Genomic DNA, 24,702 nt, shown 5'->3' on the forward strand with positions numbered 1-24,702 from the left:
TTCTGCTTTGGACAGACTCAGAGGCAGCGGCATGTCTGGAAAAAGGAAAACATGGCACGCAGGAGAGCACGTGCGGCACACTTTGGGAATGTTTAGATATCTCCCCCGGTATTCCAAAAAGGAGAAAGGAAGAGGAAAAAAAATCCAGCGGAAAAAGCGGGGGGCTTCCAAACACCAACAGACACACAAAGAGTGCAGCAGCACAATGCACAGGGGAAGGTCTTATTTGGTATTTCCTGTGTGACCTCGTTTGCTAGCGGTCCACAGAGAGCGCTGAACCCTTGCTCCAGGACCTTGTCAGGATTATTTGTTGACGGGCCGATGGATGCAGGCCAACCGGGAAAAGAGAACTGATTTGGGGGTACATTGCAGGATCCAATGGCATCTGGATATTAATGCCTTGCCTGTACCAGAGCAAAAAAAAAAAAAAAAAAAAAAATTACAGCATATATCAGGAATTTTCCAACTAATGATGTGCGGATGTGGTAGCGCTGGGGAAAAGGAGTCTGACTGTGCTTTCTTTGTTCGCTCAGAGAGGGCCCCATACAGCATTCCTGTAAGCTCTGCATACTTTGGCAACAGTTGTGGAGTTTTTTTTTTTCTTTACTGTATACAGTTTATGAATGCTGCTTACTTGAGCTTTCATATATCTTTCTCCAATCTCCAAACCTGGTAGTATTGTTGCCATTTTAAATGGATTTTTAGGGGAAAACCCTCGGGCTTCACAATAACAGTGTTTACAGCCCGTTTGGCTGGGAGGGAAAGAATGGCTTGTCCTAAGACAAAACATGGCTGGAGGTGAGGAGGGAAGCTTGTTCAGTACGACTGCAATGTGCAAGCACAGCGAACACAAAAATAGCCTGTTTTTAGTCCAACTGTGAGTGTATAATTAAAATTTTATTACTGAAAACTTTCTGCACCAAAATATAGCTCATCTTAGCTATTTTGCCATCATAACTACTAAATTATGATAAAAAAAAAAAAACAATGCAAAAATGCACCTGTTCATAGGCATGGCCAATACATGATATTTAAAGAGCGCCATATATAATAGTGTACGGGAATGTCACCAATTAGTGAGGTCAGCTAGTTTAACTTGGCTACATGACATGACATGACATGACATGACATATTGTAATTTGTAATATTTTATTTTTAATACATTTTATATTTAAAGCACCACCACTTCAGCCAGTCATGCATCTCGCCATGATCTTAGTTTAACATTTTTGTATATACACAATGATCAAGAATAACATTATGAGCACTGACGGATGAAGTGAATAGCACTGATTATCTCTTCATCACGGCACCTGTTAGTGGGTGGGATGTATTAGGCACATTTTGTCCTCAAAGTTGATGTGTTAGAAGCAGGAAAAAGTTTGACAAGGGCCAAATTGTGATGACTAGATGACTGGGTCAGAGCATCTCCAAAACTGCAGCTCTTGTGGGGTGTTCCTGGTCTGCAGTGGTCAGTATCTATCAAAAGTGGTCCAAGGAAGGAACAGTGGTGAACCAGCGATAGGGTCATGGGTGGCCAAAGCTCATTGATGGGGAGCGAAGGCTGGCCCATGTGGTCCGATCCAACAGATGAGCTACTGTAGCTCAAGAAGTTAATGTCGGTTCTGATAGAAAGGTGTCAGAATACACAGTGCATCACAGTTTGTTGCATATGGGGCTGCATAGCCACAGACCAGTCAGGGTGCCCATACTGACCCCTGTCCACCGCCGAAAGAGCCAACAGTGGGCACGTGAGCATCAGAACTGGACCACGGAGCAATGGAAGAAGGTGCCTGGTCTGATGAATCACGTTTTCTTTTACATCACGTGGATGGCCGGGTGCGTGTGCGTCACTTACCTGGGGAACACATGACACCAGGATGCACTATAGGAAGAAGGTGGCAGTGTGATGCTTTGGGCAATGTTCTGCTGGGAAACCTTGGGTCCTGCCATCCATGTGGATGTTACTTTGACACGTACCACCTACCTAAGCATTGTTGCAGACTATGTAAACGGAAACGGTATTCATGGAAACGGCATTCCCTGGTGGCTGTGGCCTCTTTCAGCAGGATAATGTGCCCTGCCACAAATAAGAAATGGTTCAGGAATGCTTTGAGGAGCACAACAACGAGTTTGAGGTGTTGATTTGGCCTTGAAATTCCTCAGATCTCAATTTAATCGAGCATCTGTGGGATGTGCTGAACAAACAAGTCTGATCCATGGAGGCCCCACCTCACAAAAATTACAGGACATAAAGGATCTGCTGCTAACATCTTGGTGCCAGATACCCCAGCACACCTTCAGGAGTCTAGAGGAGTCCATGCCTCGATGAGTCAGGGCTGTTTTGGCAGCAAAAGGGGGACCAACACAATATTAGGAAGGTGGTCATAATGTTATGCCTGATTGGTGCATGTGTATATGCATCAGTTTTTACTTATTTTTTACAAACAACAACTTTTAAAATAGTTGTAATAAACTTTTACAAACTCCTGCATTCTGTTCCATTCCAGTGCGCCCCAGTGCGTTTTTGAATATAAGAACGTCTTATGTTCATTCCCCCATAAGAAATGCATAAATATGCAAGGATTTCTTAGGTCTGGCTTGTTGACTGGTCATTCATGCAATCAACCAACTTATCAGTTTTGAGCATATGTTGTTTTGTACATGGCTAATGTTCAGAGGACTTTCAGGAGCTAGCTAATGATATCACTCACTGATCTATTACCAGCTGAATAATGGGTCATCATGGAGGCTCATTTTTAGCGAGCGGCATTGTGCTCTGCCAAGTTAGTGGACTTGCCCCTTTAAAAGTGTCCGGGGGCGGCCTGAAAGAATGCGGATGAACGTCTTGTGTTGAAGGGGCCTTTCATCCTTCGCTTCCTTTGAGAGAGACAATGTAAACAGAGGCTCCAAGCCAACTCCATCAGCCAGGCTTATTCTGAATCACATTGTGTCTCTATTGTTTTAAATCTATTGGGGTGAATAAAAAGGAGGGGTTTGGGTAATGGGTGCTAGAGTGCATTAGCTGGAGTGGGGTATGGAGAAGTGCAGGGTGGCCCAGTGCAAGAGTTGAGCCGCTGGGCCGTTGTGGATATGCTTGGTCAGTGGCGCTGAGAAGAGTTTCTTGGTTTCCCTCGTGCTGAGACGGCCCACACTGTCTCACCAGATAGGAATGCACAGAATGCTCTCTTTTAATCTGGAGTCAGCCAGAGCTGCTTTATCTGACCCTTTTATTAGCGGACAGTTTCAGAAAAACCTCTGTAGGCTATCCTGTCGCACAACCACTTGCATGGTTCGAAACTTAGAGAGGAGGAGAGAGAGACTTTAAATGCTAGCATGTATTCATGCTCAATCCAAAGGATACAGACTGGAATTGTCTCACTGAAAGGACATTCTTTCAAAAGCAACTGCTATATGCAGTCAAATCAAAAGCAAACCATATCCAAAGATGAAATATTTTCACAATGTTAATGCTCACATTCATGATGTCGACTATTCAACTAATAGCCCAACAACCAATTAATAAGATTGACTTGTGAATCTAGATGTTATGCTATGCTACATATACACTATCATTCAAAGGTTTGGGGTCAGTATACGATTTCTCTTTTGCTCACAAAGGCTTTATTTTATCAAAAGCAACCACAGTAAAACAGCAATACTGTGAAATATTGTTACAGGTTAAAACAACTGTTTACTGTTTGAAAATGCTTTAAAATGTAATTTATTCCTGTGATCAAACCTGAATTTTCAGCATCATTACTCCAGTCTTCAGTGTCACATGATCCTTATGAACTCATTCTAATAAGCTGATTTGCTGCTCAAGAAATGTTTCTTTATTATTATCAATGTTGAATACAGTTGTGCTGCTTCATATTTTTGTGGAAAAACCATGATACATTTTTTTTTCAGGATTCTTTGATGAATCGAAAGTTCAAAAGAACAGTATTTATTTTATATAGAAATCTTTTGTAACATTATAATGATCAATTTAATGCATCATACTGACCCAAACTTTATTTTTTAATTAACTTCTAATAACTCCTGTTTTCTGTTCCACTACATTGCAGCTGTTTTTGAACGCACCTTGTCTTTATTAGAATTATTTGCACAATCTTTCTTGTGAACATACTGTACAGTTCTCGTGCAATTTTTAAGACAATTTCAATTTGGCAACTTTAGTGACCGATGGGCACACATGCCTAGAATAGAACCTCTCATTGGAAACTATGCAGACATTGAGATAATTTGGCATTTTCCTCACTGGTCACTAAATATGCCAGGTGTGACAGCATGAATTAAACACCACCATATTCTTCAGCAACTTGTACAAAAGCTTTCAAAGTTTGTCTGCTTGTATGCAAGTTGACTTTAAAAAGTCGCCTAGTCTCGCGTAGCCAGATCTTCTTAGCCGCTAAAGACTTAGCAGCTTTCAGTGGCCAAGGACCACCCAAGAGGCTGTCTGACTGACATAAAGCAACCAATCACAGTTTGTTCTGTTCAGCATCATGTTTAGGGGCGTGAAAATGTAAAGTCACTGTCCCTACGACAACAGACCGGCATGTAAAACTCTTGGACAGGAGTCTATGCCGTGAACTTCGCACACTTTTAAAAATCCAGTGTTCGGTTGATCCTGATAAGCGCATATTGTCATAGTTGTAAACACAAGGGCTTTTGGCATCATGACGGCTTTGTTTCCAGATGGACCGTTAAAGAATGCGACACACACATCTCCTGGAAATCAGATGATGACTTTGAAAATCCCGACGTGTTTCCCATTTTGTGTGCCTTATGCATCAGACATCTGAGACTGAATACAATACTTACAGATGCTAAAAGAGTGGTAGAACTTTTTTTTAAAGTGCCCCTGTTATGCTTTTTCGAATATTACCTTTCATGTAGTGTGTAATATAGCTGTTTGTGGTTGTAAAATGTAAGATTAAAGTGCACACAACAAATAAAGTTATAGTCTCCTAAAAGAAACAATCAATTCTGAACTTCTGAAACGAGTCATCAGCAATTCCACTCTCACTTCCGGTTACATATTTCCATAATAATGTAACAAATTTGCATAATGCCAGTCTATGGTCCTCATCGGCTGCCTGCGAACAGCGTCTACTTTTAACAATGTAGTTGTAGCTGAAACTGGAAGAGTTTGGTTCATGTTTTAGACATGTCGAGAAGATGCCATTTTCCGTACTACAAATCCACTTTGCATGCTATTCAAAAGGATGAGGACTTGTGCTGGAATTTATACGGAAAAACCAACGCCATCGTTACATCGTTACATCACAACAGAATGAGCCGTCTGACCAATCAGAGCAGAGTAGGCTCTCGGAATGGTGTGGTTTAATGAGCCTAAATCTTTGAACAAACCATTTATGACTCTGAGAAAAGAGGTGATGTGCAGTGTATATTATGAGACAATTGACCCTTCGCTAAGCCACACCCGAAAACCGCCGCAGGCCAATCGTGGTTTAGCAACCGTTACTAGGCGCGGGAGGTCTGTCAAGCTTTCGAGCGAGGGAACATGCCGAAGCGTTGTGCTTATGCATTGTGTTAATCTGATACCCGGTATCCTAACAGTTTAGACGGGGTGGTGGAATTTTTTTTCCTTCTCGAAACCTAAAACCCAAGGGGAGAAGTACCAGTGTTCTGACAATTTGTGCTACCCTGTCAGATTTTACTATCTCCCATTGAAACAGTGGGTAACGTTAGCAAAATCTGAAAAATGCTAACGTTACCTATCAGATTGTACTTCCAGCGTGATATTAACGTGGTTTATGGCTTTATTAACATCTACACTTTCCCCAACCCTAAACCTACCCTTAACAATAATGCAAGTACAGTAATTGTGTGTTATTTATCATGATGACAATGATGTAATATTGATGTATGCATATGCAGTAAGTCCGGGTAGGTTAGCTAGCTAGCTAACTTGGCACATCATTTCTTGGAAATAATGACGGTTCTTTGTTCAAAATGCATATATTTGAATGTGAAATAATATGATTAAAGGCAAGACGGAGTAACGTTAGCCTGGCGTGCTAAAATTATAAGCGGGAGAATGTTATAATTGCTAAGTGGTCAGGCTAACGTCATGTGTTTATTCCATAAAACTTATGGATAAGCTGTTTGATTTATAAGTATTAGGTTATTTTCACAAATTTCACTTAACCTGCTGTGGATGAACAAAGCTTTTCCTCAATAAACTGTGTGTTTCCCATTTGAATGGTCAGAGTATGAAGCGGCTGCTGCTCGCGCTGGGAGCTTTAGCTTCAATTTTGATCAAATTATTTTCTAATCGGTTGCATAATATGTCGTGGATATATCCCTCGAAAGCATACTGCAGTCCCTTTTGTCTTGCTCTCTCAGATATTTCACCTGTTCGCCAAAAATGACTAATTATCTCCTTGAAAATGTCTGACACCGGTGCATACGCACTGTAAATGACTTGCCAGACGCGAAAGCTTGACAGGCGTAGCAACAGTAACTATAGAGGGCGGGGCTTAGCGAAGGGTCCATTAGGGTGCTTTCACATTAGCACTTTTGGTGCGCACCCGGGTTCGATTGACGTCAGAGTTCGGTACGTTTGGATGATGTGAACACTGTCTTCTGAACTCGGGTGCGCACCCGCGAACCGTACCCGAGTCCACTTAAAAAGGGTGGTCTGGGGCGCGGTTCAAGTGAACTCCGGTACGGCTCGCTTCTGATATGGATGCAAACGTACCAAATTGCGGAAGTGAACCGCTATTAATGCCGTATAATTTGATAAAAATGTGTGTTTGTGTGTGTGTTTGACTCACTTTCCCGACGAGCGTGACTGACGTGCTGCAAACAGAGAGCTGTAGCGTAGCTTTTCTCATTTCTGCTCGCCTTCAGCATTCTACATTCGCAGCAGACGCAAGAGCCGTTATGAACAAAACCAACGGTTCAAAAATATAAATGTGAGGAGAGCAACATTATGCATTTTGCCGCCTTCTCATAGAGACAGAGCGACACGCGTCATAATCTGAAGACCACGCCCACCGGGGGGGGGAAAACAATCCAACCGTCTCCATTGACTTTGTATTGCGTGAGGCTGCCTCTTTGTATTTTCTGACTTATTACAAAAAACAGAACAATGTCTAAAAGCTGCTGTGTGACAAGGTGCACAGCTAACAAGCTAAAAAAAAAACAGAAATAAGTTTTTATAAGCTGTCGATCCCAAAAAATGAACGTTTAAGGACATAAAAGTGGATACAGGCAGTGAGACAGAGCGCAAATGGTCATAATTACTTTAAGAAATACACTAGAGGGGGTCGTAATCGGCGACAACATATGCTAAACAAACCAACAAAAACAAACCATTCATTATTTTTTACCATGTCAAAGAATTATTTCACCTGTCGCCGATTACGTTCCCCTCCAATGCATTTCTTATAGTAATATGACCCGTTGCTCTCTGTCTCACTGCCTGTATCCACTTTTATGTCCTTAAACATTCGTTTTTGGGGGTCGACAGCTTATAAAAACTTATTTCTGGGTTTTTTAAGTTTGTTAGCTGTACACCTTGTCACACAGCAGCTTTTAGACATTGTTCTGTTTTTTGTAATAAGTCAGAAAAGACAAGGAGGCAGCCTCACGCAATACAAACTCAATGGAGACGGTTGGATTGCCCCCCCCCCCCGGTGGGCGTGGCTTTCAGATTAACATAAATGCGCTCTGTCTCTATGTGCCATCGTTACTAAGCAACGTAGTAAACAGCTGCTGGTTTGATGACGCAAACGAACCGCGGGTCGGACCCAAATAATATAATGTGAACACAGTCCAGTGGGCGCAGGGGGAGGGGGGAGCAATCGAACTCGGGTTCGGTCCAGGCAATCGAACCAAGTGTGAAAGCACCATTAAAGTGTTTTTTGACCTTGGATGCATGTAAACCTATTGTAGGAGACCTCTAAAAAACAAAAGTATAATAGAGGCACTTTAAATTTAGTTGCCAGTCAGATTAATCTTGATTTTAAGCTTCCCCAAAACTTTTATTAACTTGCATAACCTGCTTTGCTTTCATCTAACTCATACAGTATGATGATCATGATGAAACTGTTCTTTTTCTGCTTGTCTTTGTCAATTTACGTCAGAAGCTTACATGCGTGTTCTTTGAGGTCATAGAGTACAACCGCTCTGATCTGTCCCGTTTGACGAGCTCGAGTGACGCGAGTACACTGCATCGTGCGCTTCCATTGGTGTCGTGATGCAAACTGTGGCATGTGCCGTTTGACAGAGGAACTCTGTGGGTAAATGTTCTGTTGCCATCTTCGAGTGTCACCCTTGAAAGAAACATCGAAGAAAACCACAGCTCTTGCGTGTATTCTGACATTTTCAGAGTGCATTTTTATTACGCCTCTTGTTATGATAATTCATCTGTAGCGCTGTCAGTTAGTTCATCTTGTACTTCTGAGGGTTTACAGTGTTTAATCACTGCAGTGTATCTTATCCTTGCTAAGTAAGCTGCAGCCTTCTAGCAAGATGCTGTGTGAGCCAGCGAGTGCGTGTCTGTGTTTGCGGTGTGGCCTTTTATTAACACTGTCATACAAGCGGATATACTTCAGCTTGAACATCAGTTAGCAGCGGTGTGTGGTTCTTCCTAGAAGTCAAGCAGCGTACCCTCTTTTTTTTATACTTTGGTAGTGTACATTTAGATAAGATATCAGCTTAGGGTTCGTTTAAATGCAGTTAACATACTCAGCTGAGCCAAAATGTTTGGATTAAAGATGACAGAGTCAGGTTGGGCCTGCAGACTAGCCTTCTGAAATGATTGTTCACGTTTGGCTAAATAAAAACCGGCTTTTAAAATTCTTTAGAGTTTAATATTGAAGGAGGCATTTAGATGAGCCAACATAAACTTTGTTGTCCTTATCATAGTGTGTTTTTTTTATATTAATAAACAAATTTGAGTCTAAGTCTGACTCAAATGGTTTGACGCACCACGTGTCTGATCTGGGACTTCTAAAAGTCAGAAAAAAAGCGCTGCTTAATGAAATGAAATTCACCAGAGTAATCTATTTTAGAATATGTTATGTGCTTTTTCTGTGGTCACATGGCAACAAAGAGGCCAAAATGTTTCATCCTTTTTATTTCACCTTCAACTTCCTCTCCATTTCCACTAAACCAGGAAGACTTAAATGAGAAAGCGTCAACACAGCACATGCGGTCCCCTCACTAAATATAGTCTGTTATACATATGAAATACGTGATCGCATTTCGCACCGCGACCATTGTAACATCAATGAGTCATTTGCTGCTAAAAATGATTTACAGACTGAATCAGAATGATTTGCATTCAGTTCAAATGAATTGGAGCTGATGATGTCGTCATCTAGAATTGATTCACTGTCATGTCGTGTTTTCTCATTGCCTATAGACCCCCAAGATATTATATTGAAATTACATTTTAATTCAGGATTGGGCTTAATATTAAATTATACACTTAAAATGCTAGGTTAAAAACAACCTGAGTTAGGTTGAAAATGGACAAACCCAGCGATTGGGTAGTTTTAACCCAGCGGTTGGGTTAAATGTTTGCCCAACCTGCTGGGTAGTCCATTTTCAACCCAACTTGGGTTGTTTTTAAAAAATATGGTGATAGTGTTTGTTATTACGGGATGGCATATTGAGGTATCTATACTTTACAACTTATATACACTCCAAAAAAATTTGTTTAAAAACAACCCAAGTTGGGTTGAAAACGAACAAACCCAGCGGTTGGGTTAAATGTTTGCCCAACGTGCTGGGCAGTTTTATTTAACCCAACAATTGTTTAAAAATATGTCTGGCTTAAAATGAACCCAAAATTGGTTGGAAATAAATAATCAGACATAATTATAGAGGTAACAGTGATAATCAAAAGGTGAATATTTATTAATAAGCAATTTTAAAGGTGCCCTAGATTATGTTTTTAAAAGATGTAATATAAGTCTAAGGTGTCCCCTGAATGTGTCTGTGAAGTTTCAGCTCAAAATACCCCATAGATTTGTTTTTTATTAATTTTTTTAACTGCCTATTTTGGGGCATCATTATAAATGCGCCGATTTTATGCTGCGGCCCCTTTAAATCCTGTGCTCTCCGCCCACAGAGCTCGCGCTTGCCTTTTAAACAGTGCATTAACAAAGTTTACACAGCTAATATAACCCTCAAAATGGATCTTTACAAAGTGTTCGTCATGCATGTGGCATGCATGCGTCGGATTATGTGAGTATTGTATACTGTTATATTGTTTACTTCTGATTTTGAATGAGTTTGATAGTGCTCCGTGGCTAACGGCTAATGCTACACTGTTGGAGAGATTTATAAAGAATGAAGTTGTGTTTATGAATTATACAGACTGCAAGTGTTTAAAAATGAAAATAGCGACGGCTCTTGTCTCCGTGAATACAGTAATAACCGATGGTAACTTTAACCACATTTAACAGTACATTAGCAACATGCTAACGAAACATTTAGAAAGACAGTTTACAAATATCACTAAAAATATCATGTTATCATGGATCATGTCAGATATTATTGCTCCATCTGCCATTTTTCGCTATTGTTCTTGCGTGCTTACCTAGTCTGATGATTTGGTTGTGCACATCCAGACGTTAATACTGGCTGCCCTTGTCTAATGCCTTTCATAATGTTGGGAACATGGGCTGGCATATGCAAATATTGGGGGCGTCCACCCCAACTGTTACGTAACAGTCGGTGTTATGTTGAGATTCGCCTGTTCTTCGGAGGTCTTTTAAACAAATGAGATTTATATAACTATGCCAAGATAAATTCAATTTTTCATTCGAGGGCACCTTTAATAAATGTTTAATTATTATTAATTAAACTTTTTTTCATAAATGTTCATTTATTAAACATATTAATAAAAGTTAATTTCCAACATATTTTGGGTTCATTTTAAGCAAGCAATACAGTAATTTTTAAACAATAGTTAAGTAAACTACCCAGGAGGTTGGGTAAACATTTAACCCAACCGCTGGGTTAAAAACAACCCATTTGCTGTGTTTGTCCATTTTCAACCCAACTTGGGTTGTTTTTAACCCAGCATTTTTGTACCGTATATTTTTTTTTAAAATGACAATGTTAATATACCAATCAACTTAAAGTACTAAAACCTGCTTTTCACTTTAAAATGTACTGATAATCAGGGGTTTATCATTTGGATGTGTTTTGTCTCACCAATTAACACATTCAAACGATTTTAAAAGTGGAAGAAGAGGTGAAAATCGGGACTTGTGAGCTGTTATCTGTGAGCACAGCCTCACACCCCCAAAACGTGTGCACACAGAGAGAGACAGTCAGACAGCGCTCAAACACTGAATTAATTCCTCTTTCACGTTTACATGCACTTGAACGGACACATACACACAAAATTATGTCAAAATACCTGTCTCGGCAAGTATTCTCTCGGTTATGTCATAAGTGAACAGTTGAGAAAGAAACCGGATGTGTATCAGTTATTCGGTCCACGCTTTCCTTCTTAAAGTGACAGCAGCCTAATATTCTTGCTGTTGTCTGTCATTAATGTTAAAAAAAAAATTCATTATCATCATCTACCATGTTTGAGAGAAAAAAAGATAGTAAGGAGAGCAGTCAGGAGGAAAGTGATGAGGACATCTTTTAGGATAAGTGTGTTGTGTAAAGTGTGAGTACCAATCAACAGGTGCTCCCTTGAGAACCAGACCAGAAAAGTTATGTGCATCCCCGCTGATAATCAACTTTGCCATTCGGAGGTGCATTTTAAAGAAACAGTTGGAGGCTCCCCACACCCCCACCCCAATGTTAAAAATAGACAAAAAACATTGTATACAATGCAACTCCAAATTCTTTCTCTCTGTTAGACCTATATTTAACAATGTTATCTCATATTTCACTCTTACCACCAGAATACAGACTGTAAAATCTGCCTTATTTTTAACACAAGACTCATTTAACTCATTTGTAACTTGAATGTGCAAAGCTTCCATTATCATCCACTTCCAGTTATTTTAGCTGTACAAAAACAGTTCGTTATGCTGCTTGACATTGCCAGCTAGTATTTATGATATTTAATTTATGATTGCAATCATGAACAAACTGGATTTTAGCGCAAATAGTTTACCATTTACTGCAAATTTAAGTTATTCTTCTAGTTATTTACCTATAGCGGCTAATGAATCGGAAGTCTTGCACATTCACAGAAAATGGCTTACTTCTGCATTGGCAATACTCGTTTAGGGACGATGCACAAGGTCACACTCACAGAGACAAAACATCATCATGGTAACACACATGGCACTAAAATAAAGATCACAAAAATAAGAAGAAACAAAACTATTTATATAAAATATAATCATATGTGATCTGTCAGGCAGGGACTTCTGGGAATGTCCTTTTACTGGTTTTCGCCATTAATTATATGGAAATTCATAGTTTTTACTTTCAAAAACTGTAAATTTGACAGTTTTACAGTAAAATTACATATAATACAATGTTAAAAAATGTACAGTTTTTCACTGTATATGGAAAAGTATTTTTTCTGTAAAAGTTAATTTTTTTTTTTTTACAGTATAGATACGTCTGATTGATTGATTAATCCAAACCAGTCGTTGATGCAGCTTATATTTATAATGCCAGTTACAGCGCGTTTCGCTGTAAGTATTTTTCCTTCAATTCCTCTGGCGTACCCTCGAGCGCTGCGCGTTTTAGGATACGAGTCACTGATATACGCTCTAGGCTTTGCTTACAAACACAGGCCTGACTGATTTGGCTGATAAGCCTGGGGGTTTCTGGGCCCAGAGCCTACTGGGAGGAGAGCGAGAGAGCGCTGAGGAGGGAAAGCACCTGGAAGCCGTCCACCCTGGAGCAGGGTCACTGAGTTTTGTCTGGAGGCTCTCCCTACTGTAGCTGTTAACAGCAGAATCATGCATACTGAGTATTCCTGGGCTCCTGCAGCCTGTATAAGGAGTTCGATTGGTCAGTGGGGTCTGTTTAGAGTTAGAGATACAATATAGAATGAACAAATGCTTTTGTGTGGACATTGCCAGCAGTGATTTCAATCTTTTGTGATTCCAATTGATTATACAGTACAATTAAGAAATTGTAAAATTAATTCAAAATATAAGGTAGCACTTTATTTCGATGGTCCACTTCAGACATTCTACTAACTATAAGTAGCTTTACAACTTCGTTAACTAGCTGTCATTAGAGTATTAATAGACTGTCTGCTTAACATCTGCTAACACTTTATTTTGATGCTCCCAACAGACATTTACTGACCAGAAGTAACTACGTCAACTTGTTCTTCTAATACTCTGAGAGTTGACATGTAGTTGCAAATTAATGAGAGTTAGTTGACATGTAGTTGAAAAGTTACTTAAAGTTAGAAGAATGTCTATATCAAAATATAATATAATATTGTACGATACTTAAATCGTATTTTATGTTTATGGTATTATATTTTCTAATTTTCTAAAAGAATCGTCACTGATCATATAGACGAGCATCTATTGCCATTTTAGACTTATAGGGCCAGATTTACTAACAGCTTGCGCCAGCGCAAACCCTTTTTTGGCGTTAAAAAAACTACTGTCGGGATTTACTAAAGACACACAGTGCAAGATTAGCGCTGAAAAGGCATGGACTGAGTTGTTTTTGCGGCTGACCTTATTGCATATGCATTTGTAGGACTTTCCCTTTCAGACGCAAAATTCATGGGAGGAGAGTATTTAAATGAATCACGCAATGTGATTTACTAATGTTTGCGCTAGTCAAATTACTGGTATTTGTGGCATTATTTAACGGCCAAAAAAGCATGTCTTAACCCATTTTGTGACATGGCTGCAATTGTTGCTGCTAGGAGGAGACACTGCAGAGAACAGAGAGCGTGTGGTAGAAGGGAGAAAATATTTTCCACTCATATTAATTTCTTTGGAATGCCAGAGGAAGAAGTTATCCGTATATTACATGTAACAAGTTGCGCCTGTGTCGACCTGCACCTGATGAGCATCTGTTCCGCTTATTTGTGACCCAATGCTAATTTGCGCTGCTCTTGTTAGATTGCGTTGGTTAGATTTGCAGTAGATCACACACAAAACTTGCCACTCCCATTGGTGCATTTGTGAATTTGCGCACTCACACTAATTTGCCCTGTTTAGTAAATCTGGCCCCTAGTGGTTAGTGATGTAATTTTTCTCATTATTTTTTGTATGTTTGCAGGTTGTGACGTTATGGTATCGAGCTCCAGAGGTGCTGCTTCAGTCCAGCTATGCTACTCCTGTGGATCTGTGGAGTGTCGGCTGCATCTTTGCTGAGATGTTCAGACGCCGGTAAGTTTGTGCAGCATCGTTATCGAACTCGCTCACTAATAACCCTGACTAGCTGACCGTAAAATGAAGAAAGATGTTGGATGCTCAGTTAAACAAAGTCAAGCATGGATGACCTGATTGCTTTCATGTGTCTGGCACACAGGGAGCAACAAGTGTTATGATTTCCCTTGTGTCTATAAATATTGCACAGGGTGTGTCTTGAATAATAATAGGCTTAAAATTAAAATATTTTAAATACATATTTTAAAGTGCAAAATATTACTTTCATTTCTTTTTTAAAAAATATCTATCTTTTTGGTCCACTTTATTAGTGATACGGCCAACTTTCCATTCACACTGAAGAATATTATTTTTATATATATATATATATATATATATATATATATATATATATATATTATTATTATTATTATTATTATTATTATTATTATATATATATATTTTTTTTTTGGTCCATAATCCAGACTTTAAAATGGAAATCTGACATAAAATAATATATGAAATTGAAAATCACTGATCTGACATAAAGCTATAAAATAAGCCTGGACATTTTTATAATATATTACATTTGTGCCACAATATGTCTTTACATGTATGTTGAAGACTCTGAAAACTATTTTTATACTAATTTTTATTATTTATATGTATGTGTGTATGTGTTTTTTTTTTTTTTTTTTTTTTTTTTAACAAGAGAGAAATTAGATATTTTCCCCCTTTTATAGTTTTATGAAACTGTTTAAATATTATATTTTATTTTTTAATATTCATGGTATTTATCAAAATCTGAAAAAGAAAAGAAAAATCAGAAATGCTAAAAGATCAAACGAAATTTTGAAAATAAATAAAATGGATTTTGTAGTGCCACACTGCTTCTGACCACATTTTTGCAGGAGGCTGAGGTTATTAAAACAGACATAAAAAACCGTCACTGTGGTTGTGACAGGCACTGCAGACCTGGAGTGATCCGTTCATCTGTGTGCGGTTTAACGAATCTTTCCAACTGCTCAACTCAACACTGGCACATTTATTAAAGCTGCTCAATCTAGTGACAGCAGGATTTAATGGTTCAACGGTTCTTTCTTTGTGGCTTCTAATGTACTTCATCAGCTTGTAGCATATTATAAGGCTCTAAGAAGAGAGAAATATTAAAGATTAAGTTTTGCAAATTATTTTTTTTTTTGTCATTTCTTATTTCAATGAGAATACTGTAGATGGAGATGCTAATATCCAGATGAGGTGCGTAAAGCAATTTCTCTCATTAAATTGTTGACCAATTCAAACATGTGAGAAATCCCTTCTTAAGCACCAGAAAGGCACGGATTTCAAAACAGATACAAGTGTATATGCATTGCAGTGTTATTTTAGTTTTATTAATATTTTGAATTAGCTTAGTTAATATTTTTGTTTAATTTGTAGTAATTCTGTTATGTGCTTTTGTCATTTTATTAGGTTTTGATATTATTGATATTTAGGGGTTTTTTTATTTATTTCCAGTTAATACAAAATTCTGTCATGAATCTGCTTGCAATCACATCATTCTCTATAGGACACAACTGATTGGTTCCTGTTACATCAGCAGCCAATGAGCTCGCTGCTCAACCTTCAAATACTTGGTCAGCATTTGCTGTAGCAGTTTGCAGCATGCTTTCAGAAACCCTCCACCTTCCCCAGCTCCACCTGTATAGATCTGCTATGGGTAATTCATGTATGCTATATTGTACAGCAGCAGTATGTCTTACTTGCTCACAGCAGTGTGTCGTGTTTGTATTGGCAGTAGCAAGTCCCGTACTTGATCTGCAGCAGCAGCATAGCAGATCAATTTTGCCAAGACTTCAACTTTAGTGCTTCAACTTAAATATTTCAGTTATTGCCAGGGCAACAATTGTTTAGTTTAAGTTTTTCTTCTAATATTTATGTGTCACATGTTGGCAAAAAGAGTCGGAATGCGCACAGGCTAATTTCGAGCTACAGGCAAAACAAGTAATACATTTTTGTCGAATTTGAGGTTTTCACAAAATTGAGTTCATTAAGCCCTCGTTTAGTGATCCCAACGCTCCAAATAGCAATTAAACATCTAAAAGTATCTTTATTTGTACGTTTTATGAGAGGAGTACCTTTCCCTTGTCCATGAAAATTGCAGTTTTTCTCTGCTCACTTCTGGACGTTTGGTATTGTTGTAAAGCGCATTCCAACTTTGTGAGTATTCATAGTGAATTCTCAATAGCATGAGTCTGAACCAATGAAATGTGATTTTCAAACTCGTGCTGATGTAAACAAAACAATCTTACCGACTGACAGATCCGAAGATGCAAAGATGCCTCAAACAGCGCACAGTCCCGATATACACAGAATTACAGTATTTCAAAATATCTGTCTGTCTTGGCGAGTATTTACACAATCATTATCTGTTGTGTCTTAAGTGAACATTTGGTTAACTGTTGGGGGGAAACATCTGATGTGTATTATACATTATACTGCGTTCCAAATTATTATGCAATTGACATATCAGTAAGATTTCAGTACAATAAATATTCAGATTTTAGTTTTTCTAAGAAAATGTTTGTTTGTTTGTTTATTTATCCATGTCTTTTTAGATAACTGGTATCAATCTCAGACAAAATAATTTGCCAGATCTATGGAAACCTTACTTAGAGGCTGTTCCACATTATTAAGCAAGTCACAGTTCTCATGCAATATGGGGAGGAAGAAAGATATTTCTGAAGATGAAAAGCATGAAATGGTGCAATGTTGTGCAAAAGGCATGAAAACAACTAATATTGTGTGAAACTGAATGGAGATTATCGAATTATCATAAGATTTGTGAGTGATTTAGAGCACAGCAGAACTCGGTCAGATAAAGGCTTATTAATGAAAGTTCCTATCAAAAAAATTAATTGTATTAAAAGGGCAGCTATAAAAAAGCCAGTGTTGAGCAGCAAACCGGTATCTGAAGCTGCTGGTGTCTCTGGAGTCTCAAGAACCTCTCCATGCATGCAGGTTGTGGCAGTTGTGCGTAAAGATGCATTTTAGACACCACTAACCAAACCTAACAAAGAGAAACATTTACAGTGGCTGTAGAAATACATTTTCAAACAGTTTTATTGCTGTGGTGTTTTGTGCAGCATGGGATAGTGCATAGTGCATTGTACAAGAGTGCATTGTACTATGCACTATCCTCCTTTTTATACCATAGCTGAAAATGGCCAGTTATAAACTCCATATATCTTGCAAAAGTCATTTTAATACCCTCCATCTCACTTCCCAGTATTCCAGCCCAAATCATCACCCACCAGCTCCTTGCTGACGTCGCAGTCTTGTTGGAACGTGGTGGCCATTCACCAACCATCCAGAAATCCATCCATTTAGACCATCCATTGTATTACGGCATTAGTCAGTGAATAAAACTATTTAAAAATGAGTCTTCATGTATTTCAAAACCCACTGTAAATGTTTCTCTTTGTGAGGTTTGGTTTAGGGTGGTTGAAATGCATCTTTACACACAACTGCCAACCTGCATGGAGAGCATCTTGAGACTCCAGAGACACCAGCAGCTTCAAATACCTGTTTGCTGCTCAACACTGGCTTTTTTTATAGCTGCCCTTTTAATACAATTAATTTTTTTGACAGGAACTTTCCTCAATAAGCCTTTATCTGACCGAGTTCTGCTGTGCTCTAATGATAATGATAATTCGATAATCTCCATTCAGTTTCACACAATATTAGTTGTTTTCATGCCTTTTGCACAACATTGCACCATTTCATGCTTTTCATCTTCAAAAAGATCTTTCTTCCTCCCCATATTTCATGAGAACTGTGACTTGCTTAATAATTTGGAACAACCTCTAAGTAGGGTTCACATAGATCTGGCAAATTATTTTGTCTGAGATTGATACCTGTTATCTAAAAAGACATGGATAAATAAACGAACAAACATTTTCTTAGAAAAACTAAAATCTGAATGTTTATTGTACAGAAATCTTACTGATTTGTCTCTTGCATAATAATTTGGAACGCAGTGTAGATCCGTGCAATACAGTAGGTCTTAATAAATAGGCTGTCTGTTTCATTTCATGTTAATCAAACAATTGTGGTATCATGGAAAAAATAAGTTGAATATATATTTTTCCTATAGATATTTGGTTTTGACTTGGTGTGTGCCAAATCTGGTGTTATTACCAGGGATTTGAAGGTATGGTTGCTAGGTGATTTTGTTTTGGAACCTTCAGAAAACTTTAACTCGATTTTTCTCAAAATTGACTTTGCTGACTCTATCGACTTCAAACAGGTGTAACTCTGTCATTTTTTTTTTTTTTTTTTTTTTTGCCTTTTTAATAGAGAGTGTGAAAATAATTGCAACTCATTTTGCCAGCACGTGTCACATATTTTATTTCAGCCTGATTTCAATTATCAGAAAAGTTTTAGTCACCGATAATAATGCATTGTTAACCCATTTCATTCTAGCCTGTCGATGATGTTGAATTACCCGCCCCTCCTCGTGCCGCTGGGGGCGATTGCGTGGGCTGATGTTTTCCTCTCCTGACGCGCCATAACAAGTGCATAATCGGATGAACAGGGAGATTTGTAATGGAAAGCGCAGACACACGAGCACGGACACACTTTCACACACATCCTGTGTTTCACATTCTAACGGACCCACCTGTCCGCGCCTTCCGCCATCCATTGATGGTGTTTGCTTTGCAGGAACGGTAGATAAACATTAGCTGACTCAGTGCTTAATACAATAATCCCATAGTTCAGATAGGAAAGTTATGTTTAGTTTCGGGCACATAACTATCTGTTTAAATAGTGGCTTTGCATTTGTTAATTACTATGGAAACCTTAAAACAGCAGTTATATCCATTCAAGTGTTTGGTTTCCACTCTCTAAAGCCATGTGCCATAAAAACGCCACTGTGCTGGGCTCCTGGCATGCCTCCATTAGTGCCTGGGGGTGGGAGGGTAAGGGGGGCTTTCATTGCTGCTACCAGCACACCTTTTCTCCTCCTGCAGGTGATTAAGAATGCTTTTTAAAAGGCCACCTGTTGCAGATTAAAGGGCACCTGGGACCAGGTTTCTCCTCTGATGTTTGAGAAGTGCACCGCGCTGTAAGCGCCAACCCCAGTAATGGATGTTTTCGATTCACCTGAGAGTTATAAAGATGTAGCACGCCTCAGCCAGCAACATATTGTATGGCTTTGTTTAAGATGGAACTTTAACTGTTGAGGGGACAGCATTTTCCTGGAGAGGGAGTGCGTAATGTGGGCTGTAGAGTCTGCTCTGACTCAGTTGTTTTGTTGAGGGTTTTATAAAAGATCTTTACTTGTCTGACGCTCACAGTGTGCAAAGTTTAGAATCAGACATACTTCGTGCAAGTGTGTATCTTTTGGAGGATGTAGTGATCAGTCAGTGTGTTTCTGAATGACAGAAAGTGCTTTGGACATTCTGCTTTTCCAAGGGTTGAACATATTGCGTGAAGGATCAACATGCGACGGCTTTCAGATCCTCATTTGCTCTCTCACAACCTTAAGCTGCTCTCACAAAAAGTATAGATAACAACTATGTCATTTATTGTCATTTATTAAAGGTGCAGTGTGTAAATGTTAGCGGCATCTAGCTGTGAGGTTGCGAATTGCAACCAAAGGCTTAGTCCAGCACTCACCCTTCCCTTTTGAAGCACATAGAGAAGCTACGGTGGCCGACACAGGACAAAGATGTCGTTGTCTGAGACAGAAGAGAGTAGCCAGTCAAGCAAACGCAGTTTGTCCATTTAGGGCTACTGTAGAAACATGGCGGCACAAAATGGCGACTTCCATGTAGGGGGACCCGCGGAGTATGCAGATAGAAATGGCTCATTCTAAGGTAATAAACACATAACAGTTCATTATGTAAGGTCTTTATACACCACTGAAAACATAGTTATGTATATTATATTGCATTTCTGTCAATAGATCCTCCTATATATTACACACTGGCCCTTTAATTTATTCAAAAATGAATTAAATATATTAATTTATTCCAGCACACACCTCCCTAAATGTTTAGTATTTTTCAGTAGGATGCAGAATTGCACTACAGTTAATGATTTTGACCTTTGTTCGCCAAATCAGAAACATGTAGGGGGAAAAAACATAAAACAGGAAATGACATTATAGAGAGGACCCCTGCAGAGATGTGTATAGGAATATGTATGTGTATGAATATAAATTTTTTACTCAATGGATATACCACATGACATTTTAGACTTTTCTTGAAATGGTATAAAAGTCTTTCAAAACCATATGAAACTAACCGACATGGACACAAATGAGCACTTTTTTAAGAAACTGGCATGTGTGTTTTAAACTAGATTTGCCTCTTATTCGCCAGGCAAACCAGTTTTCACAGATTCAGATACACCGATGCATTCCAGAGGTCGCGCGGGTGGAATGTGGATAGAGACACTGGCACTTGGAGCGTGACTCAACTGCGTGTACTGGCCTGGTGTGAGCGCCGTGTGTGCTGTGCCCACTCACTCAGGAAGCTTTTGCCCAGGCATAATGTCTGCCTTGTGCAAAAAGCCACTAATTCATTCAAACTACCAAGTAGCCCAAGGGAAGGCAAAATGTGCTCTAGAGATATTCAGCCATACTTGTTTTGGCATGACACTGCTTTAGGTGAGATCTTCCCCCCTTCACTGTTAGAAAATAGAACAGCTTTTGTCTTGCCTTAACTACTCGGGACTGACTTTTTGCCTTTGAGGGTTTCAGCAGTTGATGCGGCATGTGAACGGCACAATAAAGGCAATTTTCTTTTTAATGAGCGAGTTCAAAGAGAAAAGGAGCGCGAGCATCTAATGCGTTCGTCTCACCTGTGAGGAATGTTCAGCATCTGAACCGTAAAAAGATGTCTCTGCATAGTAGCTAGCTAATGATATAGTTTTAAAAAATTGTTCTAAACTTAAAGGTGCCCTAGATTCAAAAATTGAATTTACCTTGGCATAGTTGAATAACAAGAGTTCAGTACATGGAAAAGACATACAGTGAGTCTCAAACCCCATTGTTTCCTCCTTCTTATATAAATCTCATTTGTTTAAAAGACCTCTGAAGAACAGGCGAATCTCAACATAACACCGACTGTTACGTAACAGTCGGGGTGTACGCCCCAATATTTGCATAATGCCAGCCCATGTTCCCAACATTATGAAAGGGATTACACAAGGGCAGCCAGTTAACGTCTGGAGCTGCACACAGCCGAATCATCAGACTAGGTAAGCAAGAACAATAGCGAAAAATGGCAGATGGAGCAATAATAACTGACATGATCCATGATAGCATGATATTTTTACTAATATTTGTAAATTGTCTTTCTAAATGTTTCGTTAGCATGTTGCTAATGTACTGTTAAATGAGGTTAAAGTTACCATCGTTTCTTACTCTATTCACGGAGACAAGAGCCGTCGCTATTTTCATTTTTAAACACTTGCAGTCTGTATAATTCATAAACACAACTTCATTCTTTATAAATCTCTCCAACAGTGTAGCATTAGCCGTTAGCCACGGAGCACAGCCTCAAATTCACTCAGAATAAAACTTTAACATCCAAATAAATACTTTACTCACATAATTCGAAGCATGCATACAGTATGCATGACGAACATCTTGTAAAGATTCATTTGAGGGTTATATTAGCTGTGTGAACTTTGTAAATGCGCTGTAATATAGTCGACAGCTCATGTGGCAAGGAGCACGCTATTTAAGGGGGCGGCGCCGAGTGTAAATCAGTGCATTGTTAATGATGCCCCAAAATAGGCAGTTAAAAAAATTCATTAAAACAAATCTATGGGGTATTTTGAGCTGAAACTTCACAGACACATTCAGGAGACACCTTAGACTTATATTACATCTTGTGAAAAAGCATTCTTGGGCACCTTTAAAAGAATAGCAAAGTCCACATCACAAATATCATTTATGGGATTTAATATTTATGGGATAATTCATGTCAGATTTTGTTGTTGATTTGAAATATGTTATTTAATTGTGAGTTCACCAGCAGTTTTTTAGATTTCAGGATTCCAAATATGGCCGCCGAGTGAACAGACTTTCCATGAAAGGGACTTGGGTGTTTCTCAGAAGCGGAAGTTGTCATAAATGTGTAAACTTTTATAGCGGTGAATGAGAGACTACATTAAATATATATTTTTGTGTGTGTTTCCATTTGCACATAGCAAAAGAAAAGCTCCACAATAGTGTTTTCACAACTTTCAAAAAGACGGAAAAAAATAGAGCGAATGATAATGGCAGTCAGAAGAGAGAAAGATGTCATTTTTACCATCACTCCCATAGCTTCTGTATTAGAAACACCCTCACAGCAGTGTTAAAGGCCCGCTGAAGTGTCTTGGAATGCACAGCATGAAACAGGAAGACAGGGCGGGACATATCAAACAGCTCCGCCCCTTTTTAAAAATAGCCAGTAGCGTTTCGTTTATACCACAGCTCGGCCAGAGCCGGTAAAACCTCAGTTTCCTTCTAATATCTAACCGTTTCTCCCAAGCATGCCACACGAGTCCTGAAAAGTGAAGCCAAAGCGTCTCGATCGCCCCCAGGTGGCTGAAAGCAGTATAGGTCATAAACCCTGCCCTCTCCACGAAATGCAATGGGACCCGAGACAAACTAAACAATCAATTTACACTTTAAACATTTTTTTCCAAAGACGGTTTCTCCTGTTTTTTTCACCCTGGTGTTAGTTCAAGTGTTTGTTCTTTAAATAAGTTTGTTTTTAGTTAGTTATTTGATACTATAAAAACAGGGGTGAGACGTCATGATTGACAGCTGAGGTTGATAGCTTCTCTGAGCGAAGTAGTCATTGAGGCGCCAACTGACTTTTTTCTGGATCTTCGCGAGGTGATTGGACCTATAACTTTAATTTCTACATTTCCATAACTGTTTATTTCACACCAAAATAATGAGTTGTTCTGAATTTGGACGGGACCTTGATATTCTCCAAGGAATGGATAGGCTCCATTTCGTGCTCACTACTGCGCAGACTCGGGCTCCACGTTCACTGTGCGCAGACTCGAGACTCAAGCGCCATATTGGCACACAGGTGGCTTCAGTTACTACAATGGGAGAGTGAAGGTGCGTCGTCCATATTTTTTTACAGTCTATGGTTTCTCCTCATAATCTCCTCCATATCACTTTAAAATACAGCGTTCTGTGCAGTATTCAAATGGGTCCGATACCTTTTGTGGTCTGAGCCGACTCGCGGTCCGCGAATGTGATCCGCTCTGTGCTCTCGTGTCTCTGGACCAGAGCAGACTGTGCTCGCGCTGCAGTGGTTCACGTGCCACTAAAGTGAAAACGGACTTCATTCGCGTCAATGGAAAGCATATTTATACTGTCTGAATCGTTCACTATTCTCTATATAGTGCATTCATGTAGAAAATAGTTAATGTGTGAACAAGTGACCGATTTCAGCCACAGCTTCAGCGTCTGTTGATAGTGTAGGAGGGGGCGGGACTTCAGATTCTAGAGAGCATTTGATTGGACGGAAAATCTGACGAGAAACTGAAGTGAGATGTGATGTCATTAAAAACATCTCAACGTAACACCGACTGTTACGTATTAGTCGGGATCATTAATATGTATGACCCCAATATTTGCATATATGCCAGCCCATGTTCAAGGCATTAGACAAGGAAAGGCAGTATTAACGTCTGGATCTGTGCACAGACAAGGTAAGCCAGCAAGAACAACAGCAAAAAATGGCAGATGGAGCAACAATGACTGACATGATCCATGATGGCATGATATTTTTTGTGATATTTGTAAATTGTCTTTCTAAATGTTTCGTTAGCATGTTGCTAATGTACTGTTAAATGTGGTTAAAGTTGCCATCGTTTCTTACTGTATTCACGGAGACAAGAGAGCCGTCGCTATTTTCATTTTTAAACACTTGCAGTCTGTATAATTCATAAACACAACTTCATTCTCTATAAATCTCTCCAACAGTGTAGAATTAGCCGTTAGCCACAGAGCATAGCCTCAAACTCATACAGAATCAAACGTAAACATCAAAATAAATACTTTACTCACATAATTCGAAGCATGCATACAGCATGCATGACGAACATCTTGTAAAGATCCATTTGAGGGTTATATTAGCTGTGTGAACTTTGTAAATGCACTGTAATATAGTCGAGAGCTCGTGTGGCAGGGAGCACGCGATTTAAAGGGGCGGCGCGCTGAAAAATCAGTGCATAGTTAATGATGCCCCAAAATAGGCAGTTAAAAAAATTAATTTAAAAAAATCTATGGGGTATTTTGAGCTGAAACTTCACAGACACATTCAGGAGACACCTTAGACTTATATTACATCTTGTGAAAAAGCATTCT

At 39.1% G+C, this 24,702-nt stretch overlaps 1 protein-coding gene across 1 annotated transcript in view; it reads left to right on the forward strand.

Moving 5' to 3' along the window:
* The window catches only part of cdk6 (cyclin-dependent kinase 6), a 56,975-nt gene that overhangs the window by 27,223 nt on the left and 5,050 nt on the right, over positions 1 to 24,702 (forward strand). Inside the window, exon 5 of the mRNA XM_048201560.1 lies at positions 14,224 to 14,333. Within this exon, the coding sequence (XP_048057517.1) occupies positions 14,224 to 14,333 (110 nt within the window). The remainder of the gene's footprint in view (positions 1 to 14,223; positions 14,334 to 24,702) is intronic.

This window comes from Megalobrama amblycephala, linkage group LG9 (genome assembly GCF_018812025.1).
Source record: "Megalobrama amblycephala isolate DHTTF-2021 linkage group LG9, ASM1881202v1, whole genome shotgun sequence".
NCBI lineage: Eukaryota > Metazoa > Chordata > Actinopteri > Cypriniformes > Xenocyprididae > Megalobrama > Megalobrama amblycephala.